Raw genomic sequence first — 17137 nt, forward strand, 5'->3', positions numbered from 1 at the left:
ATTAATTCGGGTTTTTTAGTTCCGGATGGGAACTATCATTAAAAATCGTTACTGATGATCGTTACTGGGGCTCGCGCAACTTCGGACCAGATTTCTATAACACGGCAAAAAAGTTGGGAGTACAACGTGCCCACGCATCAAATCTTGATTTCAAAGCAGCATACGATACAGGCACATAATGCACAAACACGGTTTTCCAGATAAACTGACGCGACTTATCAGAGCTACATTGGATCGAGTGATGTGTTTCGTGCGCATCTCGGGGACACACTCGAGTTCCTAAGCGACGCGGCGAGGGTTGAGACAAGGTGACGAGATGAATTTGATATCATACTGAAGTTTTTGGAGCGTCTTAGTAGAATACGAAACCTAAAAATAAAAAATAAGAAAACTTATCCAATTTAATTCTACTATGTGTATTTTATTCAATGACAGATAAGTATTTCGCCTACGACTTGCAGGCTTCCTCAGTGTCTGTTTTCGAACTTTCGAAGTTCGAAAAGTTCGAAAACAGACACTGAGGAAGCCTGCAAGTCGTAGGCGAAATACGTATCTGTCATTGAATAAAATACACATAGTAGAATTAAATTGGATAAGTTTTCTTATTTTTTATTTTTAGGTTGATATCATAGCCAAGAACCTTGCGACGGAGAAGGCAATCTACGCCAGACTGAAAGCAGCGATCTAGGAAGATCAGGTTAAAAATAAATGCACCGAAGATCACATACATGAAAGGAAAAGCCTCCAAGGAAACAAACGCCTGCCTCCAACGGACAGTAACCGTTGACGGCAACGAACTAGAAGTGGTAGATGAGTTCGTGTATTTGGGATCGCAGTAGTGCTTTATGTACTTGGAGTCGTGAAGCTGCTCACGGAGGACACACGCGCCTTTGCCGTGTTCAAGTGAAAGGCACTGCGGACGATATACGGCGGAATACAAACTGAGAGCGAAGAGTAGTAGATGTCGTGTCCAAATACCTTTTAACGACACTGTTAGGTTCGGGTACAAAACGCGATCGATTAAATGAGTTACCATCGGGTTAATCATTATGTAACGATATTAATAAAGTTATCTCTTGTTACACTTCGAAGGATACAGACGTATTTTAGTTATCTTTATCACCAACCCTTTGTGTGATACACATTAGTAGAGACATGAGAATCACGAGCTACAGGCATTGTTTGGAGAGATTCCCATCGTACATCTGGCGAAAGTCAAGCTTCGGTGGGCCGGACACGTCGCAAGGATGCCGGATGACAGTGTGACGAAAACAGTTGTCTTCAACAAGCCCACCGACATCAGGAACAGAGAGGCTCAACTTGCAAGGTGGCTCGACCAGGTCGAAGATAATTTGCGACTTTTGAGACAACTAGAAATTGGCGACGAGTGGAAAAAGGCAGTTTTACCCCAAGATTTGCAAAGTAATACACCAAAAATAGACACAACATACAACAATTCTACAACGAACTACAAGTCAAGGTACAAACTACAAATCAAATAGCTAGGCAGCACTATTAACACAAGGCATAACACTTATCGTTCTTACAAACATAAAAAGTATATTTACCTTTTACCGACCGGTTTCGGGCAACTAGCCCATCGACGGGGTAATGCCCAACTGATTGCGTTGAAGAGAGAGTTATATTTTTAAGCCTGTTAATTTGAAGAGAGGTGACACGATGGGAGCCTCATCTTCGTTCATCAATTGATCAGCTGTTGTGATGAACATCGACTCCCACGCATTTAGTTGTGAGGCCTTCCTGATTCCCTTAATCACTTTTGCGTTTTCCCAGTCGATTTCATGCTGAAAGTTTGCTGTATGTACTGCCACACTGGAATCGTTGGTTCGGTTGTTTTCCACTGCCTTTTTGTGCTCTTTTAAGCGTACCTTGAATTTTCGTCGAGTCTGCCCAATATATACCGCCGGGCAGTCTTTGCATGGTATTTGATAGATTCCGGACATTTCGTTTGTAGGAATCTTATCTTTCGCGTTGCATAGAAGCTCACGTAGTGTGTGGTTGCTTTTGTGCACGATGTGAAAACCATGTCTACTAAGAGCATTTTTGATCGGATTTGTGATTTTGGGGCAGAACGGCATACTGATCCTTTCAACATTGTTTCTCTCTGGTTGCAGTGTGGTAGCGTTTTGTCTATGTTGCTTTCGTTCAAATGCTATGCAATTCAAGGATTATGCGTTGAAATCTGCGGTACGTTTTGATATACAAAAATGCCTTCTGCGCACAGCTGGAAAACAAAATCAAAGTCGATCCGCCTTTGATGAATGGTGCGCAGTGAGAAAACTAAAAGCCCACAATGTGATATACTCTCGTGCAGATAAAGGGAATGCTGTTGTTATCATGGACAAGGCAGATTACGATTTGCGGGTCTTTGATATGATCAAAGCTGGCCCGTACGAAGAATGTCTGTATAAAAACGGTAAGCCCAAAGACCCCCTTAATGCAATGATCGATGGAGCAAACAGCATCCGCCAGCGAATTGCTCATCTAATGGGAGAAGAAAGATTAGAAAAGCGTCTTCTTGTTTCGAATCCTAAAGTTGCTTCACTGTATTGCCTACCAAAAATACACAAAAATCCCATAGCAATGCGACCCATCTCTTCCAACATTTCCACCCCCACTGAAAAAATGGCTGCCTGGCTAGTAGAAGAAATGAAAAGACACCCAATCACTCATGGAAGAAACGTGAAAAATTCAGTGGAACTAGTGAATCAGCTAAAAGATGTAGTTGTGCGGCGAGGTGAGGTCCTGGTATCATTCGATGTGACCGCTCTGTTCCCTAGCGTACCAGTAGCTGACGCCATACGAAGCTTGCATGATCACTTGGTGCGAAGTCACATTCCACCGAATCAGATCAGCGCCTATATAGCGGTATTGGAAGAATGCATGCAACAGAACTTTTTCTCATTTAGAGAAAAGTTTTACAAACAGACTTTCGGCCTTAGTATGGGTTCCAAGTTGTCTCCAATTTTAGCGGAAGCCTTCATGAGCGATTTCGAAGCAGATTTGGAAAAGCATAAGTTTTTCCCGCGAATATGGAAACGTTATGTTGATGATGTTTTTGCAATAGTGAAAGAGCGTTACATACCGCAAACGCTGGAACTATTAAATCCCACGATAAAATTTACCATAGAGCGAGAAGTGGACAACAAATTACCGTTCTTGGATCTACTAGTATACAGAAAAAATGACAACACGCTAAAATTTAGTATATACCGCAAACCCACTTCGACAGATCGCTACATCACTTGTGACTCCAACCATTTTGGAGCTCAAAAACAAGCCGCATTCCACTCTATGGCCCATCGACTTGTTAGCATTCCCATGGAAAGAACAGATTTTATAGAAGAAAAGACAAAAATCTACGATGCGGCTAACCTGAATGGATACGGTAAGGAGTTTGTTGACAAAATTATACGGACACATGAACGAAAGCAACATAGACAAAACGCTACCACACTGCAACCAGAGAGAAACAATGTTGAAAGGATCAGTATGCCGTTCTGCCCCAAAATCACAAATCCGATCAAAAATGCTCTTAGTAGACATGGTTTTCACATCGTGCACAAAAGCAACCACACACTACGTGAGCTTCTATGCAACGCGAAAGATAAGATTCCTACAAACGAAATGTCCGGAATCTATCAAATACCATGCAAAGACTGCCCGGCGGTATATATTGGGCAGACTCGACGAAAATTCAAGGTACGCTTAAAAGAGCACAAAAAGGCAGTGGAAAACAACCGAACCAACGATTCCAGTGTGGCAGTACATACAGCAAACTTTCAGCATGAAATCGACTGGGAAAACGCAAAAGTGATTAAGGGAATCAGGAAGGCCTCACAACTAAATGCGTGGGAGTCGATGTTCATCACAATAGCTGATCAATTGATGAACGAAGATGAGGCTCCCATCGTGTCACCTCTCTTCAAATTAACAGGCTTAAAAATATAACTCTCTCTTCAACGCAATCAGTTGGGCATTACCCCGTCGATGGGCTAGTTGCCCGAAACCGGTCGGTAAAAGGTAAATATACTTTTTATGTTTGTAAGAACGATAAGTGTTATGCCTTGTGTTAATAGTGTCGTCAGTTCTTACGTTAGTGCAAAAAGTGAAGTTAAAAGCTAGGCAGCAACTCATAGAAAACAAATAAAGACAAGAAAACGTTAATGTACAAATCCAATACCGTTAAGGCGGAACCGAAAGTGGCTAACGTTATTGTGTTAGTGCGACAAACACTGTACTGCACATCTCATGTGTTCGTTAAAAACCTAAACGTTTATTTGAATATTGCATTAGTATTGGTAATATATGTCAAATGGCGGAGCTTGCAAACATAAACAGCTGATCCGCAGCCAACCGCACTGACTACACACATACCGAAAAAGGGTTTGTTTTCTTTATCAAGGCATTCCGATTCAATCAAAATTAACAGCAGCAACTGAATAATGCGTAGGATCACTAGGATGTTTAATTAATCCGCTTGCATCGGATTGCGTTTTTGATTCCTGCGTTTGCGTTTTGTTTGTTTATTTCACTCTAAGCTCATCGATGCGGCGAAAGTTGAAAGCTCTTTAAAAGCTCATTGATGTGACGAAAGTTTGATACTGTGTTGCTGCTTTTTCGGAAATCGTTAGTTCAACGAAATATGTGCGTAACCAAATATCTATTAACTAATTCCAAATTATACATTAGTCGCTTTTATGAACACGTAATGATCGATATGTTCAGTTAAATTTATTTTCCATTAGCAATTATGTTTTGCTGAGCGTTTATTGATACACAGCAGATCGATAAATTGAATTACAAGTTTTAGGACATTATAACAGCGCTGGAAGCACTGATTACGTGGCGAAAGCGTGCTCTGCCAATACAGATGCATTTTTAAGGCGCAAAACAATACGTGCTTCGAATGGTAGCCATTTATCCAGCCATCTTTGAGCCACTTTCGGTTTCCCCTTAATAACACCGTTTATATAAATCTACTAGCTGACCCGACAAACTTCGTATTGCCACAAATTAAACTGTTTTGTATATAAATCGTGAATCTCGGATGACCTTTGTCACAATCTCGAGTTTAGCAAATATAGAGTTTCGTGGAATACCATTTCGTGAAAAACCTTACGCGGGATGCACCATTTCACGGAAAATGTTTTCGTGGAAAGTACTATTTCGCAGGGATTATTCTCTCCTTACTCGCTGTCGGTCGTTGGGACCCAACTGAAAGATAGAGGTCAGTAGACCTAGGAAAATAAATAAACCCAATTAATAGTTTTTGGTGATCTTGTATTACTAATGCTTTATGGAAGAATCTAAATTTTCTCGAGTTCGATTAGTTTTTAAGTTACGCGAAAATTTCTGTTTTATTTGTATGAGAGTCCTTATCCCCCTACCACAGGGGTGAGGCGACTAAAGCCATCTTAAAAAAAATTCCTGCCTCGAAAACCCCCACATGCCAAATTTGGTTCCATTTGGTTGATTAGTTCTCTAGTTATTAGGATATTTGTACATATTTCATTTGTATGGGAGCGTCCCCTTTTATTGGGGGGAGGGGTCATAATTTACCTCCTGAAGAGGGGAGAGGTCTCAATGCACCATAGCAAAAGAATTTTCCTCCCAAAACACCCACATGCCAAGTTTGGTTCCATTTGCTTGATTAGTTCTAAAGTTATGAGGAAACTTGTTTTTCATGTGTATAGAAACCCCACCTCCTAAAGTGGGGAGGAGTCCTAATTCACCATAGAAAAAATCTTGCCTCCCAAAACCATCACATGCCAAATTTGGTTCCATTTGATTGATTAGTTTTCCATTTGTATAGGAACCCCGCCCCCCCTCCTAAAGTGGGGATAGGTCCTAATTAATCATAGAAAAAAATTTTGCCTCCAAAAACACCAACATTGATTGATTAGTTCTCGAATTATGAGGAAATTTGTATTTCATTTGTATTGGAGCCCGCCCCCTCTCCTAAAGTGGGAAGGGGTCCTAATTCATCATAGAAAAAATTCTTGCCTCCAAAAACCTTCACATGCCAAATTTGGTTCCATTTGCTTGATTAGTTCTCGAGTTAAGAAGAAATTGGTATTTCATTTGTATGGAAGCCCCCCCTCTTAAAGGGAAGAGGGGTCATAATTCTCCTAAAGAGGGGAGAGGTCTCAATTCACCATAGAAAAAATATTTGCCTGCAAAAACACCCACATGCTAAATTTGGTTCTATTGGATTGATTAGTTCTCGAGTTATGAGGAAATTTGTATTTCATTTGTATAGGAGCCCCCCCTTCCTAAAGTGGGGAGGGGTCCTAATTCACCATAGAAGAAATTCTTGCCTCCAAAAACCTTCACATGCCAAATTTGGTTCCATTTGCTTGATTAGTTCTCGAGTTATGAGGAAATATGTATATCATTTGTATGGAACCCCCCCCCCCCTCTTAAAGGGGAGAGGAGTCATAATTCCCCTTCTAAAGAGGGAAGGGGTCTCAATTTACCATAGAAAAAATTATTGTCACCAAAAACACCCACATGCCAAATTTTGTTCCATTTGCTTGATTAGTTCTCGAATTATGCAGAAATTGGCGTTTCATTTGTATGGGAACCCCCCATCTTAGTGGAGGGAGGAGTCTCTAACCATCATAAGAACATTCCCTGGCCCCAAAAACTTCTACATGCAAATTTTCACGCCGATTGGTTCAGTATTTTTCGAACCAATCGGCGTGAAAATAGTTCGAGTAGTTTTCTATAAGGAACAGCCCGACAGACAGACAGAAATCCATTTTTATATATAAGACTAGCTGACCCGACAAACTTCGTATTGCCACAAATTAAACTGTGTTATTCATAAATCGTGAATCTCGGATGACCTTTGTCACAATCTCGAGTTTTGCAAGTTTCTGAGGAGTTCATAGGTAGTTTAATATACAAATTTTCCTCACAGAAAAGTAGAAAACAATTCCCCCATTGCTTAGCCTGATAAAATAAAGCGGATAGCATTAAAATATTCACCATGATTATATAACATTTCGCCGCATACCGTTTTGCGGAACACCACTTCTCGGTTGACCATAACGCGGAATATAGAGTTTCGCGGAATACCATTTCGCGAAAAACCTTACGCGGGATGTATCATTTCACGGAAAATGTTTTCGTGGAAAGTAGCATTTCGCAGGGGTTATTCTCTCCTTACTGGCAGTCGCTCGTTCGGACTCAACTGAAAGAAAGTAATAGAGGTCAGTAGCCCTAGGAAAATAAATAAACCCAATTGATAGTTTTTGGTGATCTTGTTTTTGATTAATATTTTATGGAAGAGTCTAAAATTTATCGAGTTCGATTAGTTTTTAAGTTACGCAAAAATTTCTGTTTTATTTGTATGAGAGTCCTTATCCCCCTACCACAGGGGTGCGGCAACTAAGGCCATCATAAAAAAATTCCTGCCTCCAAAACCCCCCACATGCCAAATTTGGTTCCATTTGGTTGATTAGTTCTCTAGTTATGAGGAAGTTTGTACATATTTCATTTGCATGGGAGCGTCCCCTTTTATAGAGGGGAGGGGTCATAATTTACCTCCTGAAGAGGGGAGAGGTCTCAATGCACCATAAAAAAGAATTTGCCTCCCAAAACACCCACAAGCCAAGTTTAGTTTCATTAGTTTGAAACAATAAAAAAGAAGAAAAACAAAAAGTTATTTATATCCTTTAATTCTACTACTGTGACACAGTGGTAGAATTAAAGGATATAAATAACTTTTTGTTTTTCTTCTTTTTTATTGTTTCAGGTATTCTACTAAGACGCTCAAACAAACATTAGTTAATTTCATTTGTTTGATGAGTTCTCTAGTTATGAAAAAATTTGTATTTCATTTGCATGGGAGCCACCCCTTCTAAAAAGGTATGGGGTCCTAATTCACCATAGAAAAATTCTTGTCTCCGAAAACACCATTCATTTGATCCATTTGATTGATTAGTTCTCGAGTTATGAAAAAATGTTTTTCATTCGTATAGGAGCCCCCCTCCCTCCTAAAGTGGGGAGGGGTCCTAATTCATCATATAAAAAATTCTTACCTCCAAAAACACCAACATGCCAAATATGGTTCCAATTGATTGATTAGTTCTCGAGTTATGAGGAAATTTGTATTTCATTTGTATAGGAGCCCCCCCTCCCTCCTAAAGTGGGAAGGGGTCCTAATTCGCCATAGAAAAAATTCTTGCCTCCAAAAACCTTCACATGCCAAATTTGGTTCCATTTGTTTCTCGAGTTAAAAAGAAATTTAAAAGGAAGATGGGTCATAATTCTCCTCCTAAAGAGGGGAGGGGTCTCAATTCACCATAGAAAAAATATTTGCCTGCAAAAACACTCCCATGCTACATTTGGTTCTATTTGCTTGATTAGTTCTGGAGTTATGAGGAAAGTGGGGAGGGGTCCTAGTTCATCATAGAAAAAATTCTTGTCTCCGAAAACACCCACATGCCAAATATGGTTCCATTTGATTGATTAGTTCTCGAGGTATGAGGAAATTTAGGAGCCTCCCCCCTTCCCCCTCCTAAAGTGGGGAGGGGCCTAACTCACCATAGCGAAAATTCTTGCCTCCAAAAACCTTCACATGCCAAATTTGGTTCCATTTGCTTAATTGGTTCTCGAGTTATGAGGAAATTTGTATATCATTTGTATGGAAGCCCCCCCTCTTAAAGGGGAGAGGAGTCATAATTCCCCTTCTAAAGAGGAGAGGGGTCTCAATTTACCATAGAAAGAGTTCTTGTCACCAGAAACACCCACATGCCAAATTTTGTTCCATTTGCTTGATTAGTTCTCGAGATATGAGAAAATTTGTATTTCATTTGAATGGGATATATATGCAAATATTGGGGCGAACCAACCACAGGTTGAAAGCCCCATTAAGTAGTAAATAAATAAATATATGTAAATAGTCTTTCATGTTGAAGAGCGCTTCAATATGTTATATGTATCAAATTGGAGGCATGAATTAATTTTATGATGGTTTGTGATCCCCCACACCTGTGGTAGAGGGATAAGGACTTTCATACAAATAGAACAGAAATTTTTGCGTAACTGAAAAACTCCAGAAATTTTAGACTTCCATAAAACAGTAGTCAATAACAAGAACACCAAAAACTATCTATAGTAACAGTATACGATTCAGGGCGAGAGGGGCGCAAGACGCGAGTGTTGCCGGCGACCCGCCGGCCACTGCGGGGAACAGCCGCCCCTCGGAAATCTACACTGTCTAGATTTATTTGTTTTCCTAGGTATACTGACCTCTATTACTTTCTTTCATTTGGGCCCAAACGAGCGACAGTGAGTAAGAAGAGGATCACCCCTGCGAAATAGTACATTCCGCAAAAAGGTTTTCCGTGAAATGGTACATTCCGCGTAAGGTTTTTCACGAAATGGTGTTCGGCGAAAAGTTATACAATCACGGCGAATATTGCTATCCGCTTTATTATATCTGGCTAACCAATACGGGAGTTGTTTTCTACTTTACTGTGCGAAAAAAATGCAATTTTGCATATTAAACTACCCATGCTTTCATAGTTACGTAACTGCCAAAATGAATCATCTAAAGTTGACCTACTCAGAAACTTGCAAAACTCGAGATTTTGACAAAGGTCATCCGAGATTCACGATTTATGTACAACACAGTATAATTTGTGGCAATACGAAGTTTATCGGATCAGCTAGTGTACGTATAAAAGTGAGCGTGAATATGTTTGTTTGTATGTTCCGCCATAACTCCAGAACGCCTTGACCGTCCTTCACTAAACTTGGCACATATGTTCTTTGACATAAGGGAATCACCACTTTACAGGAGGAGACGTCAGAACTGCAGAACACCTTGATCCTGCTCCACCATACTTGGCACACAAGTGGGGATTGACAAAGGAGTGGAGGTCCGAATAAGTAAAAGGAGTAGCGTTTCTCTTGCATTTAGACCGATTGCAGTTGTGCAAGTGACTGTCAGAAAAGAGGGAGTTCAACCGAGGAGGGATATACAAAAAAAAATCTTTGTTTCGTTTCCGTTACAGGAACATTTATAGAACAATCCACTGCATAATTAGCTACGTGACAGAAGGGTGAGCTGAGTGGGAGTAAGCCGACAGGGAGGGGAGGGGTGGCATAACCCCGGACCGCCTGGATAGTTCTTCATCAAACGTCGTTTGTCAAACACATGATTTTTGATGATCACCCCTGCGAAATAGTACATTCCGCAAAAAGGTTTTCCGTGAAATGGTACATTCCGCGTAAGGTTTTTCACGAAATGGTGTTCGGCGAAAAGTTATACAATCACGGCGAATATTGCTATCCGCTTTATTATATCTGGCTAACCAATACGGGAGTTGTTTTCTACTTTACTGTGCGAAAAAAATGCAATTTTGCATATTAAACTACCCATGCTTTCATAGTTACGTAACTGCCAAAATGAATCATCTAAAGTTGACCTACTCAGAAACTTGCAAAACTCGAGATTTTGACAAAGGTCATCCGAGATTCACGATTTATGTACAACACAGTATAATTTGTGGCAATACGAAGTTTATCGGATCAGCTAGTGTACGTATAAAAGTGAGCGTGAATATGTTTGTTTGTATGTTCCGCCATAACTCCAGAACGCCTTGACCGTCCTTCACTAAACTTGGCACATATGTTCTTTGACATAAGGGAATCACCACTTTACAGGAGGAGACGTCAGAACTGCAGAACACCTTGATCCTGCTCCACCATACTTGGCACACAAGTGGGGATTGACAAAGGAGTGGAGGTTCGAATAAGTAAAAGGAGTAGCGTTTCTCTTGCATTTAGACCGATTGCAGTTGTGCAAGTGACTGTCAGAAAAGAGGGAGTTCAACCGAGGAGGGATATACAAAAAAAAATCTTTATTTCGTTTCCGTTACAGGAACATTTATAGAACAATCCACTGCATAATTAGCTACGTGACAGAAGGGTGAGCTGAGTGGGAGTAAGCCGACAGGGAGGGGAGGGGTGGCATAACCCCGGACCGCCTGGATAGTTCTTCATCAAACGTCGTTTGTCAAACACATGATTTTTGACATAAAATAATCAGCGCATGGGGGCAGTCTCTTACAAGAGGAAGGTTCAAATGGGTAAAGAGGTGCGTTTCTCTTGCATTTGGAACATGGGCGTAGCGACGGAGGGGGGGGGGAATAGGGGTTCAAATTCCCCACCCCCCACCCCCCCGACGAAAATTTGTTCTAGATTTTCAAGCTTGAAATTTCACAACCAGCTGTTTAGATCACAGGAAAATTTACGGGACAGGTTTACGATCCTCGTCGTCGTCATCAACAGCTTAGAGCCGGGGTGTTTTGTGCTGTTTGAAGCTCCATTCAACTCAATCTTGGGTTACTCGTCGCCCATTTCCCACGCGTCTCTAAAGTCGCCATCTCGCACGTTGAGTCCTTCTGTTCTGGCCTGGGTGCCGCCCAAGTAACAATGAGTTTTATTACACCCTTATGATGAAATTTAAGACCAAAATTGGTCATGAAGACCGCCATAAGAATACAATAAAACTCACATTGTTGCCTGGGCGGTGGGGTTGTTGTGAAGAACTATTTTTCTTACGGCATGTCCGGTTCACCGTGGCTTACCGATTTTCGCCAAATGCACATTGTTAATCTCCCCTAGCAGTATCTGTTACCCGTGATTCATGCACCTCCATTGCTCTTCGCTTTCAGGTTGTACTCCTCCAAATGTCGTCCGCAAAGGCGCGTATATCCTGCATCAGTGTTGTCAAATCCATAAAAACTATCAGTCTAGTAGGGGATTGTACATTGTCTGGTTCGTACGGCGGTTTATGCCTTTTGATCGTAGCGTTTTGCGCAGGGCAAAGCAGGTTTGATGTCCTGCTTGAATACGCCGCTTGTTGTATCTGAGATCAGGTGCGACGGAATTTATTACTGGATTCTCCGTAGCTTTGTTAAATGAAAGAAATTTAGAACAATGTAACGTCCGTATTAATAGAATTTTGTTGTCCGAGATAGTTTAGCTGTATAATTTAGATGGTCAAGTACGGTCACGCGTTGTTTTATTCTGCCGAAAATTTATCCCATTTCGCTTTCCATTGGAAGCTGATACTATTTGTCTTCTAGCCCGCTGGATAAGGTAGTGAGTATTGTTCTTTCTACTGCTGCTGCTTTGTTCGTATTTGTGCTGTCCGTAATTGGGGAGCACTCATCTACCACTTTTGGTTCGTCGCCGTCAACGATTACCGTCCGCGAAAAAGGCACGTTCGTTTCTTTTGAGCTTCTGTCATTCATGTATTTGGACGCGTTTATTTTAGACCCAATTCTCCTAGCCTCCGCTTTCAGTTTAGCGCATATTTGCCGAACTCGGTGTTTTTTGTTAGGTGTGTAAGTATAGTGAATGTAACATTTACACGGTAGTTCAGTTTACTACACCACATTTATCAAATTACACTAACGAAATTGGTAATTTCAACAAACTTATGAAATAACCTCGTTTATTTGTCAGCAAACATTTGCAGTATTTGCATCATTTGTGTTTCTGAATCCGAAATGTTTTATTTCAAAGCTTTTTCAAATTGTAACACGGACTTCAACATGAATTTTCACTTATTGTTCACTTTGACGGCAAATCCTAATTTTTCAGTGAACGTTTTGGCGGCCATGTCGAGTCGTGAGCGGCTTATTTAGTTGAGGATTGCTGATATTCCATTTCATTTTGATTTGTTACAAATTAAAAACATTTGAATTTCCAGTGACCAATTTTAGGTAAGCTTTGAATTTTCTCCCGGTGAATCATCCAATGGCCAAATTGAGACACAAATAGACGAAATATACTTCTAGTAGACTAGACCATCCTTAAGGCTTCCTAATTTAGTTTTTTTACCAATTACCCGACCCTAGTTACTTCAAAAATATTTTACCAATTGTAACCAACTTTACCAATACGAAAATTTCATCGGATATTCTGGAACCTCCAGCAGGCCAACCCGTAATTTTGTGGTTTCCGTGTATCACTTAGAGAGTCCACTGTTATATGCTCTACAACTTCTTAAAGGACACCACGGTCGTATCTGTTCAAAATCGCTCAAAATTCGAGGTAGGCCCCAATTAACTCAATACCCATATGCTACGTGTATTTGTTACACGCAGAAAACCGCGTTATAGAAATATCGTGGTACCCGCGCTATAGAAATCCGCGTTCTACAAATCCGCGTTATACAAATCTCTACTGTATGCAATTTTTGTGAATGTCATACGCCATACACATACGCTCTCTTCAAAAATTAGGCGTGAGTGGTAATGGTCCTTAACGTTGGAAAAAAAATTTAGTCATTCACAAAATGACTGAAGACATGAAGACATTTTATTTAAGTCAAAGAAAGTTCAGAAAGCAGGGATGGCACGATCACTTTGACTCAATTCACATTCATTTGACAGTACCGCCTCAGCCAAGCAAAATGTGACAAAGTTATATATGGGACATTTGTAGAACTAGTTGTTATTTACAATGCTAAATAAAGTTTTGCTGTATCTTTTGTAGTAACGGTGCTACAATGCTAGTAGCTCATTAGTGGTGGGGGGCTCCGTAGCCACAAGGTTACCGAGTCTGCTTGGACAAGCGAGTGGTCGTGGGTTCGAATCTTAGTAGAATCAAACCATTCGATGTCAAGTGACTTTAGCATGGGTTGATTCTTAGGCCCCTCATTTACCCTTCCTTAATGCTGAATTCTAAATTTACCTTCTGAAGCCTCTTGACAGTACAAATGTCCCTCCTATAGTTAAGTGTACTGGTCAGAGGTACGGATGAGTCCTCGCCAGGGACGGCTATATAACATGGGGTAGTACTGGCAGCGAGGAATAAGTGGGTAAAGTAGATCAAGCTTTGAAGGAAGGGTAAACCCCAATACACACAAGCACGCATAAAATTTAATTAGCATATCGCTCACTCAATAGCGATTATAGCAAAAAGAAATGCAATGCAGGTCATACAGCAAACACCCGGGCGATATCACAATAGATTAACTATACTGGTCGCAGTGATGAGTCCACACATGGAAAAGAAGCTCATTAGTAGCTAAATGAACGTTCACTTGGCTACTTATGAGCTACTAGCATTGTAGCAGCGTAAATACATAAGATACAACTCAGCTTTATTCAGAAAAATTGTAGATAATAACTAGTTCTTCAAACCGTCCCAAATATAACTTTTTCAAATTCTGCTTGGCTGAGACGATACTGTCAAATGAATGTGAATTGAGTCTGGCGCCATCCTGCCAGAAAGAACCATTTACACATTACATTTCCCCTCGAAATGCTGAAGACGTTGAGTATTAAGGAAAGGACTTATTTTTAACTGGTTGATGTAAATGCTTCTTGTATCTGCGACCTTCAAGTTGTACTTACCGCTATTAACGTTCACATTTCGGTTAGCTTCGATCGACACGTCCATCCAACTTTTGATTCTATTGTGCATAGCTAAACCATGTTCGCGAAAATGTGCTATTATTTGCGCGCTAAAAATCTCTGGTGGATTCGCAATCATTTTTGACATCGATTGAACCAACTTCAATATCACCATTTCGTTATACATGCGCGAGTTTTCTTTTCCCTGTTGGGATCCTGAAAAGCAAGAATTGTCATAATTGACTCTAAAAATCATTTTTTAGTTTTCTTATACCTTTCTGCTTATCATATCCAGCTTCGTTGAAATATGGTTCGTCCACCAAAATTAAACCTTGTATAGAAACGATTACTTGTAGAAGCGTGCTGTTTGGTCCCCACATTTCAGTTCCCCTACCGGACCAGGTTCCCAACAGCGACACACACACTTTACCATCTTCATACAGGTTTGGATTTAATCGGTCCGAACAATAGCTTATGTAATGACACAACGGAGGCGCGCTAGGATAATCCTGTCCAAGTTGAATATCAAATAAGAACAGACCACCTTCGTAAGGAGTTTTCTTTGGACCTTCAATCATTACACTAAGCAAATCCAAACGATCCTCAAACGTTCGCACCCATACACCAGATGGTAGGGCAGTTCTCAACAACTTATGTTCCCGCTGGACAGCTTTGTAGAAGCTTTGAGCATTACTAGTCTGAAATACGGTAAGATGGTACTTGTGAGTACTGGGCGCTGTTTCCAGAACATGAAAATTTTCAACAAAATTAAATTCGTAGTTGTAGTCTGGTGTAGTATTAGACCCGTCTATTGTGTCGTGTTCGTTTCGACTTGGACTCAGGTTATCAACGTTTGTTTCCGGTTGGGAAGGAGTAGAAGAGAGCGGACATGATCCAAATGGTGTAGTTGTTAGGAGCATTTCTTCAATAACGATTTCTTTGAACAAATCCACCTGACCAAATCGCTGATTTATCTGAAATATACACAATGAACAAAATATAATCATAAAGCTAACCTTTAAGTAAGCTACGCTACTGCAGTATAGGTATACCTCGATAGTACGTACCCTCGATAGTACATACGTACCCTCCATAATACGTACATTTTACCTCGATAGTACGTACCATGGTGTATCCAAGGTGAGTTAAAATAGGTGATCTAGTTTTCACAGTTTGTAGAACAGGAGTTCGCGGAAAGACTGGTTAGCAACCATCGACGTTGTTTATACATTCAACAGTTTCCGCTTTGAAAATTTCGGTGATCGTCAAGGGCAACCCAGCGGGGGTGAAAAACAAATTTGAACATCAGAAAACCTCTCTTGACTAACCTTGGGTGTATCTAGATATGGTGAAACGCTAATGTGAAATAGTAGGCGAAGTGGAGCATATGCTTTTGTTGTGCAGGGCAGGAGACGAAACGTTGCTCTGTGACGTAGGAAGTTTGCAGCTTTTTTTCGTTGCTTTGAGAATAAACAATAACCAAAGCAACGAGCAGCTTTGCAGCTATATTGACAACTGTAAACAGATATCGCTTGCCGCATGTTGAAGCATTTTTTTTCGTTTTGGAAAAATTAAAACCAAGGTAAGTACGTAATATTGTACTAATATTCCCAAGCGAGTCTAATGCATACTTTTTAGATGCCTTGTTTCTGCGCGGTAGTGGGATGCGGCAACAAACTGTCCCGTAACCCAGACGTCACGTATCATCATTTTCCACGAAACACAGAACGGCTGAGGTACTGGATAAGATTTTGCGGTCGTGAAGATCGTTGGATCCCGCAGAAGAATCAGGGAATTTGTTCGTGTCATTTCAACGAGAACAGTTATGATATTAGCTATAAACTGCGACACGAACTAATTGGTGCTAAAATGCGCCGAACATTGAATGCAAATGGTAGTATAAAAACTATTTTAAGAGGAGTAAACTTTAATTAACACCCTTTCCAGCAATACCGGGTAATATCAGTATTCAAGATACAACAGTAGATCAAGTACAAGAAACACTTTTAGGAGACATTGAGATGGCTGAGGATACGTCCCACGGTTTGTAAACGTTTTACATACAAAAAGTGCATACGTCCGCAGCCTTTACGAGTTAGCACTTTTATAGGACTCTATGTTTTATAATTACTCGTTCCTACCTGTTAGACCGCTGTCCGTTCATCTGCATATGCATGTTCGCTTGCATATGCTGGATAAGCCTATTAAGCCCAACCATTATTCGAATTGGTATTGCAAATGTAATCCAAGTTCATTTTTAATTCAAGTATGTCAGACAAGCAGTGAAAAGAAGAGCCACTGCTCTTTGACATTTTACAATTTTTTCGCGATCTATGCGGCTTTCGTAGTTTGGCTACTGTAATATGCACTAGAACTGAACTGTGTAGTGGCTTCGTCCGCTGGGAGGATCGAACTTTTAAGCTGTCCTACTAATTTCCAATAGATTACGTTAAAATATGTTAGAGGTAGACAGTAAAGTAGAGATAATTGGTAATAAATGTTTGTATTGATACAAGTAAAATTAACAATAATTTATATATTATGTATTATTAACAAGCGCTTGTGAAATGCATGGACATATGATGCAAATGACGCGACTTATATGATGATAAGTTTTCGTTTTTTCACCGGCCGTATACTTATAATGTATATGTCGATTAATATGTAGAAACAATAAAAATATTATTTATTCAAATGCATATACCGCTGTTGTCATATTATCTTTTCCA

The 17137-nt window shown here is 40.3% G+C and overlaps 1 protein-coding gene across 3 annotated transcripts in view; it reads right to left on the bottom strand.

Moving 5' to 3' along the window:
* LOC128745412 ((E3-independent) E2 ubiquitin-conjugating enzyme UBE2O) overlaps positions 1–17137 on the bottom strand; it is a 96035-nt gene that overhangs the window by 22225 nt on the left and 56673 nt on the right. For 2 of the 3 annotated variants that reach the window (XR_008412535.1, XM_053842489.1), the window contains exons 6-7: positions 14683–15382; positions 14409–14624 (exon numbers count right to left, since the gene is read on the bottom strand). Coding sequence is in view for 2 of the 3 variants with exons in the window: in XM_053842489.1 (XP_053698464.1) it covers positions 14409–14624; positions 14683–15382 (916 nt within the window). In the remaining variant the exon portion in view is untranslated. The remainder of the gene's footprint in view (positions 1–14408; positions 14625–14682; positions 15383–17137) is intronic. The other variant, XM_053842500.1, reaches the window with a different exon arrangement.

This window comes from Sabethes cyaneus, chromosome 1 (genome assembly GCF_943734655.1).
Source record: "Sabethes cyaneus chromosome 1, idSabCyanKW18_F2, whole genome shotgun sequence".
Lineage (NCBI taxonomy): Eukaryota > Metazoa > Arthropoda > Insecta > Diptera > Culicidae > Sabethes > Sabethes cyaneus.